Below are 16,702 nucleotides of genomic sequence, written 5' to 3' on the forward strand. Positions count from 1 at the left end.
AGTGGGATTCTTCATCTGGACGTTTGGATCGACCTCCACTTTATATCTTTGTAATCTGAGCTGCAGCGCCTCCATCAGGCCCCCACACCCACATCTCTCCTATGATCAATAATGGCCTCATGCTGCAGTCGAGCAGGATGTGGACATGAAAGGGACAGTGTCCTACTTCAGTAGGACGGCGTCTTCGTGTTCGGTGACAGGAAATAAAGTGTGATGCTGGAAATCTGTGCAGATGTTTCACATGATGTCAAACTCAGACATGGAAACAGAAACAAACACTTTTCAGATTTCAGCTAAAAGTCTTCAGAGTTTTTCGTTTGATGTTACTGAGACGTAAACGGGAGGAAGACTTTATATTGAACGTGATTTTTTACAGTGTAGACTGTGTCTAAGTGTGTGTGTGGGGAAAGGGGATTCACCAATCAGCCAATGACATTACAGCATGACAATGATGTCATCAGGGGTGTGTGTGGGGGGGGGGTATGTTTCCCTTCATTGTTCCTTCACATTCCAGACTGAAGGACAGGAAATAAGAAACAAACATCCTGCAGGCGCACACACACACACATACACACACACACGCGCACACACACACGCGCACACACACACACGACACACACACACATGACACACACACACACACGACACACACACACATACACACACACACACACAAACACACACACGCGCACACACACACATGACACACATACACATGACACACACACACACACACACGCGCACACACACACAAGGCAGACACACACGCGCACACACACACACACACACACGGGGCAGAGACACACACACGCACACGCACACACACACACACACACAGGTAATGATTTACCTGAAGGGGACTTCACGCAGCCAAACAGAAATTGTCATTTTCAGTCCAGCTTTACCGCCACATTCTGGCTTCATCTCCATGGCAACAGCAGCTGAGGCTCATGGGTATAAATCAAAGAGTGTTGTTGATACTGAAACCTGCAGTCTGTTCCTGTGTGTGTGTGTGTGTCAGGGGCGTAGCTACAGACAGGGCCGTCCGTCACGAGCGGCACCACCCAAAAGCAAGCTGAGGTGTAAATGCTTCAAATCCCCCCCATTCACCCACCCACCGTCTCCCAGCCCCGCCAGGAAGGAAACACAACATGCGTTACGTGAACGAGACGGAGCGAGAGGCGAGAACAAAGAAATAATAATGATGACGAAACAAACCGTCGTACTAATTAAAGAATTAAAAAATAAAAGCCACACAGGAGGATTCTCATCCGGAGTACACCCTGACTGCACATTATAGTGAAGAGTAGCCACTCTGAGCCTCCACCACCCAGCCACCACCCTAACACCACAGCAACCAGAGAGCAACTGCCCCCACCCACCCAGAATGTCCTGAGCTGCTAACAGGAGCTGCTAACAGGAGCTCAAAACAGGAGCTGAAAACAGGGGCTGAAAAACAGGAGCTGCTAAAAGGAGCTGCTAACAGGAGCTGCTAAAAGGAGCTGCTAACAGGAGCTGCTGACAGGAGCTGCTAACAGGAGCGGCTAAAAGGAGCTGCTAACAGGAGCTGCTAAAAGGAGCTGCTGACAGGAGCTGCTAACAGGAGCTGCTAAAAGGAGCTGCTAACAGGGGCTGCTAACAGGAGCTGAAAACAAGGGCTGAAAACAGGGGCTGCTAGCAGGGGCTGAAAAACAGGATCTGCTAACAGGAGCTGCTAACAGAAGCTGCTAACAGGGGCTGCTAAAAGGAGCTGCTAACAGGAAAAGGCAATATGATTTTCAGAACAGAACAGAAATCTAAAAGGAATATATGAGGGGGCTGCAGGACCCCCAGAACCAGGACTTACAGAAACCATCAACTGATCAAAAAGTGTGGCAGACAGACAGACAGAGAGAATGTGGACAGACATGTGGACTTGTGCACTCAGTCGGATCCTGAAGACCGATGTTCTCTACCGTTCTGGTTCAGCAGTGAAGGGTCCGACCTGCTGACTGATCGACGTCGAGGATCTGGATCATCACAAACTATCATCCACTGCTCGTGGGTCACACGACCTCGAACCTCAACCATGACCGACCCTCAGCAAAGTCTGAGGTTTGAGGACTGAGGACAGGTTTAGATGTGTAAAGACCAGAAGGATCCTGACGGACGACCCTCTGAGCAGGTGGAGTCAGGTGCTCAGATGTAGCTCAGTGGTCTGGCTTGTCTCTCAGCCTCCACCCGGTTTGGTTTGTTGGATTTTGTTTAGAAGTAAAATAAATGTGATGTAGTTTTGGCGGTTCTCCGTCCAGCCTGGAGTCGGGTTGGTCAGGCTGTTCGACCCACCGCCTCGGGTCCAGCAACCACACGAGATTACCCACAAACCACCTCTGTCCAACACACTCACACACAGCTGTTTCCTGCTGCTGTCATTACATTAACCGAGCATCATCGTGTCGGCAGTGTGATGGAGGGACGCGAGCAGCTGATTGGACGGCAGAGTGACTGAGTGGGCGGAGCCATGGGATCAACTAATCAGACACACTGAATCTGTCCTGCAGAACCTGAGCTTCATGACAGAGCTGATGACCGTCAGCTCAACGGGAAATCAAACATCAGCGAGTCAGCAGAGCGCCGAGCATGCTGGGAGTCTGACAACATCCCTTCACAATAAAATACCTGCGAGCTGATCGTCTTTCAGTCGTTGTTTTCGTCAGTGTTTCAGTCTCTGCTTTTCTTTGTCTTTGCCATCTTTCTTACCTCATCACCTCATCATATAAAAAAACTAAGGTGGTATTTTAAGGCGGTTCCTACCTGCAAGCGCCTTGATGCGGGAGCGTTCGAAGAGGCGGGCCGAGCTGTTCTCGTTGTCCCAGTCGTCATCCCAGCGGTTGTTGACCGTGTCGTTGCTGCTGTACTGCTGCTGCAGCTCCATATGGTCGTACTCGGCGGCCACCGTCGTCATCATGACCTCTCACCTCTGACACACTCCTCGATGTCAGCGGAGACGCGTCCACATGGGCAGCTTCAGGCCGAGCCCTGTGAGACAACATGAAGACAGGAAGTCAACAGCAGGACATTTAAAACCGGATCGGGATCGTCGGGGATCAATAAACATGGAAACCAATCAGGAGAGATCTGATGAACAGAAATCGTCCTGATGCTGTGAGACTCCCCGTCATTAATGAACCCACACCCCCACCACTACCCCCACCAGCAGAACTACAACCACTACAACAATGTCCTCACAGGAGAAAACACAAAGCCTGAAAACACAAGCAGAGAATATTTAAGTATCAAAAGTAAATGTACCATCACAGTACAACTAGTATACACTACTGTCACACTGCAATACATGTTGGATTATTACCACACACACACACACGCACACGCACAGAACGTGACATCATCCTGTGTGACCTGGAGGAGCCACTAGAGGGAGCTGCAGTCTGTTACAGCTTTAAAGATACTGATGGTACATTGATCATGTTGAAAAATCAGTGGGACGTCCACACAGACATGTTTCAGTCCATGAGACGTTCACTGACCGTTCACACTCTGTGTACTGACTGTTTTCTGCTCCCTGTTTGTTTCCCTCGAGGTAGCAGCTCCATTACTCTCCACTGACAGGAAGACGCTCCACCTGAAAACACATCTATTTCTCTCCATCACGTCTTTGAGTGAGCGAGCACCATCAAAGTCATCAAATACAAACAGAGTGAACGTTCTAATGAACAAAACTCTAAAGCTTCAGTTCAATCCAAGTTTAAACAGTTAGACTTCACGTTAATCTTCAGGAGAGAAACAGGGGCTGATGGGTAATGTAGAGCCGAGAGGTATTCACACAGTCGAAGGATTGACGAGGATGTTTGGTGAAGTGTTTTCTGATGTGTTTTAGGCTCCGTCTGGGTCTCTGTGTGGCGCCATGATGTGTGGAGCCGTCACGCCGCGCTCCCATTGGCTGACCAGTGCCGATGGAGGAAGTAAACAGCTCCATCACATCAGAGTTATTGGATGGAGCAGCAGAAGTAGCCATTAGAGCACTCAGAGGATGTCCTGAGGGACCCTGCCTCCATTAATGGATCTGACTTCCCAGAATCCTCTACTGGATGATGGAAACAGATCTCTGATCAGTCTGAGAGTCTCAGCTGGCAGCAGGAGGACGGCAGGTCAGAGGTCAGACCGCTGCAATTATTGACTTCCTGCGGTTAGTACATTATCACACCAGACTGTTTACGTCTGTGATCAGCTGATCAATATTTAGTTTTACCTGCATCACAGGTTCATTTATCCCCCCATGGAGGTTTGGTAGGATAACAGAGCAGCAGACCTGGGATCAGCAGAGCGACAGCTTTCAGTCCTAAATAAAACAGAGTGAATCGTGTGTTTACTGGTCCAGCCTCCACCCAGACTCAGGTCTCCTGCAGACTGAAGCAGGTCTTCTCCTGCATTTGGCTCCAGCTGGACCTCAGTCCTGATCAGTTTCCCAGTGATGAACAGCCTCCTCACAGCCTTTCTACACACCTTTCTGTAGCTGTTGTGTGTTGTTGAAATCTGTGACTCTGACATCATCAGTGTGCTGCTGCCTCCACTCTGCCCTGTCCACATACTTTTGGCCATGTGTCATAGAAACATGAGGAAACAGCAGCCAGAGCTGAACCTGAGCAGCGAGTCCAGTGAATCCATTAACCACCATAAAAGACAGAAAGACAACAAATCCTTTAACACCGTTTCAGATTAATGAACACATGAAGAGAGAAGCTTTAAGGGGGGGGGGCAGGAAGTGTCAGCAGCCCCCGCCCTGTCCCTCACATTCCCCAACCGTGACAACAGCCTCGTCTCGACTGCAGCTGTTAGCAGCTAGCTTAGCTCCATCACAACCTCTGTGTGTGATCTACATGTTGTCACTGAGCAGCTGATCTGCAGTCAGTCTCAGAGCTGTTAGCTGTGAGCGCGTTACGCTGAGGAGACACTGTCAGTCTCACCGTCTCGTCTGCCCCACCTGTGGCACCTTTGACTGAACTGTGGGTGGCTGTGGCTGTGTGTGAGTGTGTGTGTGTGTGAGTGTGTGTGTGTGTGAGTGTGTGTGTGAGTGTGTGTGAGTGTGTGTGTGTGTGTGTGAGTGTGTGTGTGTGTGAGTGTGTGTGTGAGTGTGTGTGAGTGTGTGTGCGTGTGTGTGAGTGTGTGTGTGTGTGTGAGTGTGTGTGTGTGTGTGTGTGTGTGTGTGAGTGTGTGTGTGAGTGTGTGTGTGTGGGGTGTTGGGGAACAAATGTAATCCTCAATCATTTTCAGAGCCTGACAGTCACAGCTGAGGAAACACACAGACACAGACACAGGGCAGCAGGTGTGTGTCACCTGTCTCCCAGCAGCTGCCTCACACACACACACACACACACACACACACACACACACACACACACACACACACACACACACACACACACACACACACACACACAAAGGATCACTGTGATACTGAAGGAAACTTACAAACAGGAAGTTAGGAGCATCCTGAGCCCCTTCACCTCCACAGTGTGTTCACCTCAGCCCCCCCCTCTGTGCTAAGCTAAGCTAACCAGCTGAGCGTGGAATCAATCTGAACATCTGGCTCAGAGACAAAGAGGGCAGCTGAATGTTGAACTGGTCCGTTAAGAGGTGCAATAAAGACAACGAAGAGTCAAACGCCTGGACTGACTGAACTGAGACCAGCCTGCTACACCGTCAAACCGGGCCTGAAACACGGAAACCAGATCACATGAAGAAGACGACGGCGGAGGCAGGAATGAAGTTAAATATGTGAGTGAGTGGCTCCATAAACAAAACGAACGCTTGTGATAGGAGGACTGATGGTCATGTGATCAGTTCCAGGTCTGCTGCAGGACAATCACCAGTCTGATGAAGAGGAGACTGTTTGTGTTCCAGAAACAGCAGAAGAAGAATGACCTCACTCCACCGAGCAGAGCAGGGTGGAGTTATTGGATTTACACACACACACACACACACACACGCACACGCACACGCACACGCACAGTCATTTCCTGGTTAGATGACCCCACCCTTGAGCACACAGCAGCTCCATCGTTCTGATCTCAGGTCAGCAGGAACAGCAGAATAAAACCCGTCAGGTTTTAAAGAACATGTTTCTGGATTGTATGAACACGACTCTGCGGTTAAAAATGATCACATCGACAGTCACTCTGTGAAATCTTCTTCTTCTCTTCCTCTCAGATGTTCGGAGAGATCCGGCTCTCACGACTGTATGCTACACATGAAGCTACAGCTGGTTAGCTTATCTTAGCATAAAGACACTTTCTGCTGCTGTTTAGTTCCTGACGCCTCTCTGCTGCAGATGTTCTCCTTATAGATACATATGTATGAATATTAACATCGATAAAACACGACTGAGCACCGCAGAACGCTGTGTTTATGTCATAAAATATGGAACCATAACAATACTCCCTGAGGATCTCCACAGAGAGAACACGTCACGTCACGCCGACACTCGAGTTGCTCTTCAACGTGCCGCCACATCTGGACAATGTTCTTGAACAAACCTATTAACATCTTCGTCAGGTCAGGAGAACTCTGACAGACTCAAAACGGGATTTGGGGGTTCCACAACAAAACTATGGAACATATTTCGAATGTTCCCATGTGGTCAAAGATTTGGTTCCTTGAAAGTGTTTCTAACATCAGAAAATGTGACAAATTCATCTGGCACATGAAATGTGAAAATGAATGATGGAGAACATTACACGTTTGTCGATATTTAAAGAACGTGCTCCAAATGTTCTAGTGAAGTTAAAGGAACTATTAGTGAACGTTCCCTTGTGGTATTTATGTAGTCGTTCTCCTATGTTGCATTAAACATTCACACAATGTTCCTCTGACCAAATATTACTTATTGGAGATCATATAGAACCCATATTTGTTCTCAGGAAAGTTTTCTGTTGCATACTAGAACCTTCAATACAGCACATAGAGGCAGTGGCTTCTATGACGTTCTTTCAACGTCTGAATAAACATCTGCAAACACATTTTCCACATGTTAGGTGGAGAATAAAGTGACCACACGGGAACCCTGAAGGCGTTTACAGAACAATTAGATGTTGAGAAAAATTTCCAGGAACCTTCTTTGAACATAAGGAACCGTACAGCATGAGAACGTTGTAACATAATCAGGATTCTCCTGATTTTAGAAAATTGTTCTGAGAACGTTCCTGTAACCAAAAATTGTTGGCAGGAAGTTCCCATATTTGTTCTCACGGTGTATCAGTAATGTTTTGTTTAGCAGCAGAGAACAGTCTCTGTAGGCTAACTAATTATTATCCTTGTTATTTTTATGATTATCAGTGTTTCTTAACGACTCATTGTCGGCTTTGATCCATGAAGAAATGGCTCATTTGTTGTGTAAATGTGAACAAACGTTCTCCGAGGCCACAGTTCAAAGTGATTAACTGAATCAGCGAGATTCACTGATGGTCAGACACACTGTGGCTACATCAGTTAGCACTGTTAGCTCTTCTGTGCTAGTTCTCTGAAAGGGGACAGGACCAAACAGCTGGCTCAGACATCTGTCTGTCCCCTGTTGGGACACTAACAGCAAACTTCAGCCCACACTGAACCTGCGGATCCAGCCTGCTGCTGCAGCTCTTTGAGGGTGGAGGGGGTGGAGGTTATCAGATCCTGCCCGGGCCTCCTCCTGGGCTACAGCCGGCCCTGCACCCCAACATGAGGTTTCTGTGGAGCCATTCAGACCCGCATGGAGCTGCCGGCCAGCGGGATCCTGAAGGGACCTGAATGTTACCGTGCAGGCTCCAGTAACGTCAGGAAAACGTCCCCCCCCCCCCCACCAGAACACGCAGTGCTGGGCCAGAGGCCTGCAGCTCCTCGCCCTGACCACCAGCAGCCCCGCTGGCTGTGTTTTCCAACATTTTTTCTCCTTTCTGTCCGTGCGTGTGGAACTGCGGACCGGCCCGCAGAGCCTCCCGCAGCCGCGGACGGCAGCTGCAGGCCGGACACATCCCGCTAATCTTCCGCTAAAAATACGCCCGCAAATGTGCGCTGAGAGGTGTGTTTTTATGGCGCAGACGCTCCGCTGTTACACACACATTAACACACACATCACCTCCTCCTCCCGCGGCCACGCCTGTTTGTGCGTCCGTGCATGGCGCACCGTTATTATCCTCCATCCTCCTGCCGAGACAAATGGCTGCTGGCGGGGCGGGGGGCGAGAGGCGGACATGCGGGCTGAGGCGCACCGCGGCGCCGCTACGGAGCGCGGAGCGGCCGGGAGGGAGGACCGGGCCTCCGGACGGACTCCGTGCTTCAGACCGGAGCAGGAGAATCGGATCGGCCAGACTGAGCCTCCGACATGAAACCAAGTTTGCGGAGGATCGGAGGCTTCGGAGTGCCGCTCCGCAGCTCCAATCACAGCCGCAGCAACAATAGAGACCCCGCAGGAAGAAGCAGAGAGCGAAGAAGAAGCTGTTTACCTGCTCAGGAGATCACAGCGAGCCTCCAAACTTCAGCCGAGACGAAGAAGAGTCCGCAAACTGGCATCGAACGGAGGGACGGAGCGACAGACGGAGCGACAGACAGGAGGGAGGGAGCTGCTGCTGCTGCTGCTGCTGCTGCAGGGAATGACGGGAAAGAATCCGCACTGCCCCCCGTCCTCCTCCTCCTCCTCCTCCTCCTCCTCCCTCAGACCCAGTCTTCATCAGTTCGGATTGAAACCAAACAGCTTCTGGTTTTCATCGTTTATTTCTCCGAGCGGAGTTTGCGCTGCGTTCAAAGACAACTCAGGATTTTAAATTCTAGCTTTGAGGAAACAACATGTAACGGTTTAAAGTAACAGTTTAAAGCCCCTGTAGCGCCCCCTCCTGGCCGCAAAGTTCACTCCAAATTACACCCTGATTACACCCCGTTTGTGATGAGATTTTATCTTCTTCCAGTCTGAGCAGGTGAAGTCCGTCCTGAAGGTGGCGCTGCAGGAGGCCTCATGGACTCATTATCATGTGTGGGGTTCATCCTCTGGAGAGCAGGAGTGTCCACACTCTGACATCCAGTCTCTAACACACTCAGCTTTAATTAATCTTCATCATAAAGGCTTCAGGTGACATCAGAGGCTGACTTGTCTTTTAGGTGTTCTGTTAATTTAAGGTGCGTCTTTACGTGAACGAATCCTTCCCATAACCAGCCGTGTGACCCTGTGAGTGTGAACGGGTCAGTGCCGGCTGACTCTCCCCGACAGGGCCTGACCCGACCTGACCCGACTCCACCCAACAGGACCTGGCCCGACTCGACCTGACAGACTGGAGGGACTCGCTGCCCTCCACACGTCTCTTCATGCCTAAGCGGGGGGACTTGGGGCTTTATGGGGATTCATTCACGTACCAGTCAGCCTGTGGTCGGTGACCGGAAGTGATGTCACACAGTGGGCGTGGCTCAGTTTCAGCAGAATCAGAACTGATTAATAATGAATGAGCTTAATGGACCTGCAGTCATTTCCACTCAGCTGCCGTCAGAGGAAACGCTCACGACGACGACGACACTTTCTTCAATATGATACAAGTCTTTATTTCATGGATCAGTCTCCATGGCAACTGCAGCTGAGGCTCATGGGAAGAGTAGTATTTCTTCCACTGGCAAACGCGAGGAAAGATGTGGATCATTATGTCCTGCTCGTCCCAGCCAGCAGTCTGGCTCAGAGAGGACGCTTCCTGACCGTCGCCGCTCTGTGATTGGTCAACACAAGCAAACATGTTGCTGCTGTGTAAAGCGAGCCGCGCTGACGGTCAGCACCGAGCCCATTAGAGTCGGACTGAGCACTTTAACGACGTCTGATGGAAAACACTGAGGCTTAATGAGAGCTGTGATTGGATAAACACACTCAGAGTGCATCAGAGAACACGACTAACATACCTGAGTGCTCGGCCTGCTGCCGGCGAGCGTTTCCACATCGATCCTTAGTGAAGAACAAAGACTGATTCAGCTGCCAGAGGCCAAACACCTGCATGCTGTCATGAAGCTCGGCTTGTTGGGTCACTTCAAACTAATAAAACATGTTGCATCACTTCCTGCTGTGCTTCTGTTGTTTCTGCCTCCACCTGCGACGACACTCACATACGACTGAGAAGTAAAAACACTCACTAACATCTTTCCAACGAGACGTTCTTTCTCCCCGACCAGACCTGAACCAGGACCGTTGTGGTTCATGGTCGGTGTCTTAACGACTGGCTGTCTCTGCTGTGAACTGAATCAACGACATAACCCTAACCCTTTAACACCTTCACAAACTGGTTCAGTGCTGTCGGGCAGCTGCTGACTGGTCTTAGTGGAGCTGTATGTGCTCACTGTGACACTGTTCAGAACCACAAACACGGACCCGTCCGGCTGATAGCAGATAGCAGACCTCCATCAGTGACAGTCCAGGCCTCCCCCAAGCCTCCCAGACCTCATCCAAAACTGGCACGGTCCAGGTCTGCAGTCCTCCTCCTCCATCAGTGTTCTCTACCAGCAGGTTCTTTGGTTGCTTTCACGCCTGTGATCAGCCGTCTCCACCCACCTCTACCATCCTCATCCTCCCCAGACATACAAGAAGAGCTTCTCTAGAGGGAGGCGTCCAGGCAGGAATGTCACTGGGGCCATGGAGGCCACGACCGCCATGCCCCCTCAGTTTGACCTTCAGCCCCTCAAGAAAAAGAAACAGTGGCCTCGATGCTCCAGCTGATTTCACTCCTTCCCTCTGACTCCTTCATGTCGGAAAAGTTTTTCGACACCAGTGTCTTCCGTTGAGATTCTGAATTCTCAGAGTTCAACTCCTCCTGTGTCGACACCGCAAAGCTGCGACCGACCGAACCTCTACAAGAGATGGTCGACTGAGCGGAGAAGGTCCGACGAATCAATGAAGGAATGAGAGGACACTCAACACATCAGGTTACGTTTGTTCGTATATCACTACAGCGCTGAACACGGGTCACGCTAACGAGTATTACAGGCTAACAGGTATCACATGCTAACGAGTATTACAGGCTAACAAGTATTACAGGCTAACAGGTGTCACATGCTAACAGGTATCACATGCTAACGAGTATTACAGGCTAACAGGTATCACATGCTAACAAGTATTACAAGCTAACAAGTATAACAGGCTAACAGGTATCACATGCTAACAAGTATTACAAGCTAACAAGTATAACAGGCTAACGAGTATCACATGCTAACAAGTATCACAAGCTAACAAGTATTACAGGCTAACTAAAACACTGACACCCAGTCTCACAGAAGGCTCCTGACGATGAACTTCAGACCTGCGAGGAGTTGAACCGACGTGTGAATCAAACAAGTCAGCGACACGTTTCACATTTTTACGTTTAATAAACTTTGTGTTAAATAGAAAATAAATGAGATGGATCACAGATCGCTGGGAAAATTAACTCAAGATTTCATCACAGAGAAAAGAACAGAGAGCGGAGCGGCCGTCAGAAGTCCAACCACTCCGTCACGTAGATGCAGTTTGACGGAGAGATTTCTCCTCCTTCGTGACAGTCGTCAAACACCTGAGGACGGGAAACAGGAAGTCGGGCTCAACCACGGAAAGCTTGTCGTACCAACACTGAAAACGAATCAGATTCTGTGTTACCGGGCAGAGTCCGCAGGGCGTCCTGACGAGGCCGGTGGGTTGGATGACGGGGTTGACGCCGCGGTAAAGCTTCATCTGTCCGTCCACGCTGCCCACCGTTCCCTCCTTGGCGGCGATGATGGTCATCTCCACCTTCCCGTCGTAGATCAGCGTGTTCAGGATGGTCTCGATGTCGTCCATGGACAGATCCACCTGTTGGCAAACACCTGTCAGTCAATCTGGGAGTGACAGCATTGTCATTTTATTGATACTGAACTTCCATCAGCCTGAGCTCAGGGTCACTGTTCCCTCAGTAATGACTGCAGGCACAGTGAACTCCTGTCAGTCTGTGACCTGGCTGCTCCTCCTCTCATTTAAAAGCCTTCTTTCAATTTTAAAGTGAGTTTTTTCTTCTGCTGCGTTTTATCAGCTCACTGTGACATTTTTACACTTTTGTGTTACAATGGAGGAAGTGAAGAATGTTGCTAATCTGACAGATGCTAACATGCTAACATCAACATAGAGGCCCGTCTGGGAACCAATATGATGACAGAAACAAATCCATCAGGAGAGCGAGAGCCTGTGAAAGCTCCTCACATGTTGTTGTAATGTCAGCTACAGGAAGGTCCTGAGATCCTCTTCACAGACCTGCTTATACCAGTTTACACTGAGTCAAACAGTCTCCACTGACAGTCTGCTGAGTTAGCTGTTAGCAGCTCCTGTTAGCAGCTCCTGTTAGCGGCTCCTGTTAGCGGCTCCTGTTAGCGGCTCCTGTTAGCAGCTCCTGTTAGCGGCTCCTGTTAGCAGTGGACTCGTGGATGTACAGACTGGATCACTGTGATGCTAAAGGAAACTGAAAAACATGAGGACTCTCAGTCCTGCAGAGTCTTCTCTGGGTTCTCGGCGAATTTCTGGAGGTTTATTCTGGATCATCAGAGATAATGATCTCCACAGGAAGTGATGTCACACTGAATCAGATCAACATGTGTTTCATGTCTGCGTGCTCACTGATTCTGCCTTTAAACTCTCTGGTGCCCCCCTGAGGAGGCTTTAGAGTCTGTCCAGCTGAGAGCAGATCCTGTACTTCCTGTGATGCTCATCCTGACTGACTGAGACCTAAACTCTGAGGGGACCTGAGTTAGATCCATACATGAAGGTAAACATGTGGACCAGCAGGTCATAACAGGTGGTGTGTGACGGGCCAGTCTGAGGTGTGTGATGTCATAAAAGGGGGTGGGGCTGTCCTCACCTTGCTGATTCCCAGCTCACAGATGTACTTCCAGACTTCATGCGAGGTGGCGAAGGAGCTGTTCCTCTGGACCATGGGACTCTGTTTGCTGTCCCTCGCTGCTTCAGCCTGAACACACAGATCAGATCAGAGAGTCATCAGGTCGAGGAGCCACATGTTCAGACAGATGTTGAGCTCGCTCTGAGTCTGCTGCCATTTGTTGGTCTGACAGATGACCTCAACTCTTAAAAAGGGGAGAAAACAAGTCAGCGAGTTGAATCTGAGTGTTCAGGGGCGTCAGCTGGGAAGAGGCGAGTCTGTTAAGATGCTCCTTTTGAATAAAATAAAATGATAGAAGTATTGATGAACTGAACACAAAGAGCCTGAAACACATTCACTGACGTGTTCTCGATCGTTTCTCACTCGTTCAATCATCAGATGTGAAGTATTAGAGACAATCTGAGAACTTGACCTCACTCTTGTTTAAATAAAGTTTTTGTACCTTGCTCTGCAGGAACTTGAAGCACTGCTGGTTCAGAACTTCGACAAACTCGGACTCAAAGTCCTGGTCGCTGTACCAGGCGCCCCCCGTCACTGAGCGGTCCGGCTGCAGGTTGTACAACATGTACACCTTCTTCTTAGAGGCCTGCACACGACAAACACGGAGCTGTCAGACGGGAAACCTCGTATCTCCACGGCATCAGCAGAGGCCTGAAGGTTCAGAGTCGATCTGAATCGGCGGCTCTGGACTTTAAACTCACCGCCACAGATTTGACGGCTTTGATGAGCTTCTTGCTCTCCAGGTTCTTCAGGATCTTGTTGATCTCAGTCAGAGGAAGGTTGCTCTTGAAGCGGATCTCTCTGCTCCAGATCCCTGCAGCACAGAACAACACCTCAACAACACCTCAGACCAGTTCTGCTGGAGTCTGAAAGCAGCAGTCAGACGCTCGTATGAACAATGGACGTTCACAGATCTGTTTAGAATGTGGTTTTAAATGGAAGTGATGAAGGATCAGTTCAGTCCTCCTCCTCCTCCTCCTCCTGTCGACTAAAACACATCCAGTTCAGCTGAAGATCGAAAGACGTTTTACCTTAAATGGTGTTAAAAAGTTTCTCTTTTTTTATCCCTTCAGTGAGAAAACTCCAGTCCAGTCAACAAAAAGATCAGCCTCAAAGTGAAAACACACTGAAACGACCCCCCTGACGTGAACTTATATCACCTTCAAATGAACTTTTGAATATATTTTTGCTCAGGAGCCTCGTGACATCTGTTCACGTCCAGAATGAACTGCGTCAGTGTTCATGTGAGCGCCCGACAGACAGAACAGACTTAAAACATGAAGGAATGAACGAATGTCTCCTTTGAGCAGTTAGCGTAGCAGTTAGCACTGAGCATCACTGTGTGCTGCCTCAGGTGTTCTGCTGCACCGCGTCACCTTTGTTTCCCGCGTCCTCGATGATCTGATAGACCAGCTTCTCCTGGTTGTCCGAGCCTTTCATCTTACTGAAACACAACGAGAAACATCATGAATCCTTTGTGAAGTTAAACGTCAGCTGATAGGAAGCCGTGGGAGTTATAGGGAGAAAATGAATCAAATTATGACGATTAAAGAGAATAAATCTCAACACAACCGATTTTGTTCAGAAGATAAACGAGTTTAATGACTGAACGCTCGCTGTGTGCTGAGGCTGCACCATGTGACCTGTCAGTGTGGGACGGCGGCGTCCAGCAGCCGCTCTGTCAGGCTGTGCTCTGCTGGTTGTAAAGGGTTATTTCACACAAAATACAAAACACAGATTCACTCCTGTGCTACTTCAGGCTTTAGACCCCACATGTCCCAGGTTCTGTCAGTGTGTGTGTGTGTGTGTGAGAGAGAGAGAGTGTGTGTGTGTGTGTGTGTGTGTGTGTGAGAGAGTGTGGACGTGTGCAGTCAGTTTTCTGTTGTAGTGTAGTAGCTCCAGTGTTCCTGCAGAGGGCGCCAAGTGTGTTTACCTGGTGCTCTGAGCGTCCTTCATTCTGTACAGGAGACCTGAACTGTTCCTCAGCAGGTCTAGCTGACCCTGAAACAGGTGAACATGACACCGTTCATAACAGATCAACCATTCTGATCAGAAACACAAGCATTTACAGCAGGTAAAAGTGATCTGAGTGACCAATCACGAGCGAGGAGTCTGCAGTGACATCATCGTCAGACTGACCAGTGACAGCAGCTTGTTGATGGCCATGGCTCTCTGCTGAGGCTCCAGGTGAGGCATGTCGTTCTGAATCACCTGGTCTGTGATGCCGTGAGGAAACTGCTGACACAGCTCCTTGATCCTGCAGCGCGCACACACACACACACACACAGACACACGCACACAGACACACGCACACAGACAGACAGACAAACAAGTTTCTGAATATCAAACCTTATTATTAGTCGTGTAATCAATCAACAGATTATTGATCACAAGGTTTTATTAAAGTCAATTTATTGTTTTGAGTAATTTTCTTGTTAAATTCTCTAAATTCAGGTTCTCTGACATTTTATTGAGCATTAGAATAATTGCTCGATCGATGGAGAAAATATAGACAATGAAAATACTGATTGCCTCCAGCTCCAAACCCAGGATCGATCACTGACTGATATTTCCTGATTTTAATAATAACTTTAAAGTACTTGTCGGTCTGTTTAAATATTTAACATCTGTCTGTTTTGGCATCAACGTCTGAAAAACTGCTTTTCCAGAGAAAGTTTACTGAGCAGAACTGTGAAAACAGTGTTTAACAGCAGCAGGTCTGTGTTTCTACTGATCCTGGAGCTGCTAATGAACTAAGAAGTTGTCACCCGACCTGCAGTGCGGAGCCCCTGCTGTTACAGTGAGTTCAGTGTTCAGGACTTTGTAATCATGATAAATCGTTTAAACGAGTTTCTAAATGTGTAACACATTCAGAACAGCAGGCAGAACTTTGAGCATAAAATCCCCCTCAGACGGATAAACAACCGTGTGATGCTCAGACCATCTCCAGTCATCTTACAACACTGAGGACAGTTTATGGCGCAGTTAAAGAGCAGCAAATTCTCAGATTTTGGTGAAATTAAGTAAAATGGGTGTGCTGACTGAACTCTGGATTGACGATATGTATTATTTATGATTTATAAATGTATTTATTCGCGACATGTGGCCCGTGTGTGGGTCTGACCACCACATAAACACTAACATCGCCCGGAGTCTCTCAGAAAGCAGCACCGGGCTCAGCGGTGAAGCTCGCTAACGTCGCCGCACTGACCTGTTCTCGATGTCCGCGGAGTCCGAAAGGTTCGTCTCCTTCTTCACTTTGACTTCCGCCATTTTTTTACTCTGTTGTCCAAACTTTTCTGTCAGTTATTGGTGCTGCTGCTGGTTAGCCTGTTAGCTATCGTTGTCAGGCAGACATGTTGGTTTCGTCAGTCCGGGGTCCTCAGCACTGTCTGCGGGGACGTCCTGAAAACTGCCTGCTCCAAAGTGATGGTGAGAGAAGAAAGAAGAGGTAGAACAGTCACCACCCTATGTCTGTGTGTCAAACTTCACATTAATTAATGCCATTTTGAAACATTACACGGAGGTGTTAACTAAACTAAACATGAAGTCGTTCTGTAATGATCTTGTGGACAAAGAACTGAAGTTTGCTCTGTAATTATTGTTAATCAAAACGTTTCTCACTGGAATATAATTTTGTTTTAGTTAGTTTGAATTTATCCACCCACTCTCCTATTTGTATTTTGTTTGTTTTATTGATTTAAACAAAAAATGGATACAGTTGAACAAAAGATGCAAAATGTCAGAAGCTTTACTTTAAATGATTTAAAATAAATCCCAATAATATGTAAGAATCTTTATATTTATGTGAT

At 48.5% G+C, this 16,702-nt stretch overlaps 2 protein-coding genes across 2 annotated transcripts in view; both read right to left on the reverse strand.

Moving 5' to 3' along the window:
* Window positions 1–8,602, reverse strand: part of LOC121625973 (spectrin beta chain, non-erythrocytic 1-like) — a 35,561-nt gene extending 26,959 nt beyond the window's left edge. The window contains exons 1-2 of the mRNA XM_041964309.1: window positions 8,475–8,602; window positions 2,794–3,018 (exon numbers count right to left, since the gene is read on the reverse strand). Coding sequence (XP_041820243.1) covers window positions 2,794–2,947 — 154 coding nt within the window. The 5' untranslated portion in view covers window positions 2,948–3,018; window positions 8,475–8,602. The remainder of the gene's footprint in view (window positions 1–2,793; window positions 3,019–8,474) is intronic.
* Window positions 8,603–11,251: 2,649 nt separating this feature from the next.
* On the reverse strand, window positions 11,252–16,254 carry polr3f (polymerase (RNA) III (DNA directed) polypeptide F). The gene is made up of 9 exons (XM_041933384.1): window positions 16,102–16,254; window positions 15,030–15,147; window positions 14,824–14,891; window positions 14,267–14,334; window positions 13,592–13,704; window positions 13,333–13,476; window positions 12,852–12,959; window positions 11,624–11,815; window positions 11,252–11,540 (listed from the first exon to the last, which is right to left on the reverse strand). The coding sequence occupies exons 1-9, from the start codon at window positions 16,161–16,163 to the stop codon at window positions 11,463–11,465; spliced, it is 951 nt and encodes a 316-aa protein (XP_041789318.1). The 5' UTR covers window positions 16,164–16,254; the 3' UTR covers window positions 11,252–11,462.
* Window positions 16,255–16,702: the final 448 nt, after the last annotated feature.

Source organism: Chelmon rostratus, chromosome 3 (genome assembly GCF_017976325.1).
Source record: "Chelmon rostratus isolate fCheRos1 chromosome 3, fCheRos1.pri, whole genome shotgun sequence".
NCBI classification, from domain to species: Eukaryota; Metazoa; Chordata; class Actinopteri; order Chaetodontiformes; family Chaetodontidae; genus Chelmon; species Chelmon rostratus.

Coding starts and splice junctions, on each gene's coding strand:
- polr3f (XM_041933384.1), bottom strand. CDS start 16,163: ATGGCGGAAGTCAAAGTGAAGAAGGAGACGAACCTTTCGGACTCCGCG. Junction 15,148..16,101: donor TCCGCGGACATCGAGAACAG/GTCAGTGCGGCG, acceptor TGCGCGCTGCAG/GATCAAGGAGCTGTGTCAGC. Junction 14,892..15,029: donor TCAACAAGCTGCTGTCACTG/GTCAGTCTGACG, acceptor CACCTGTTTCAG/GGTCAGCTAGACCTGCTGAG.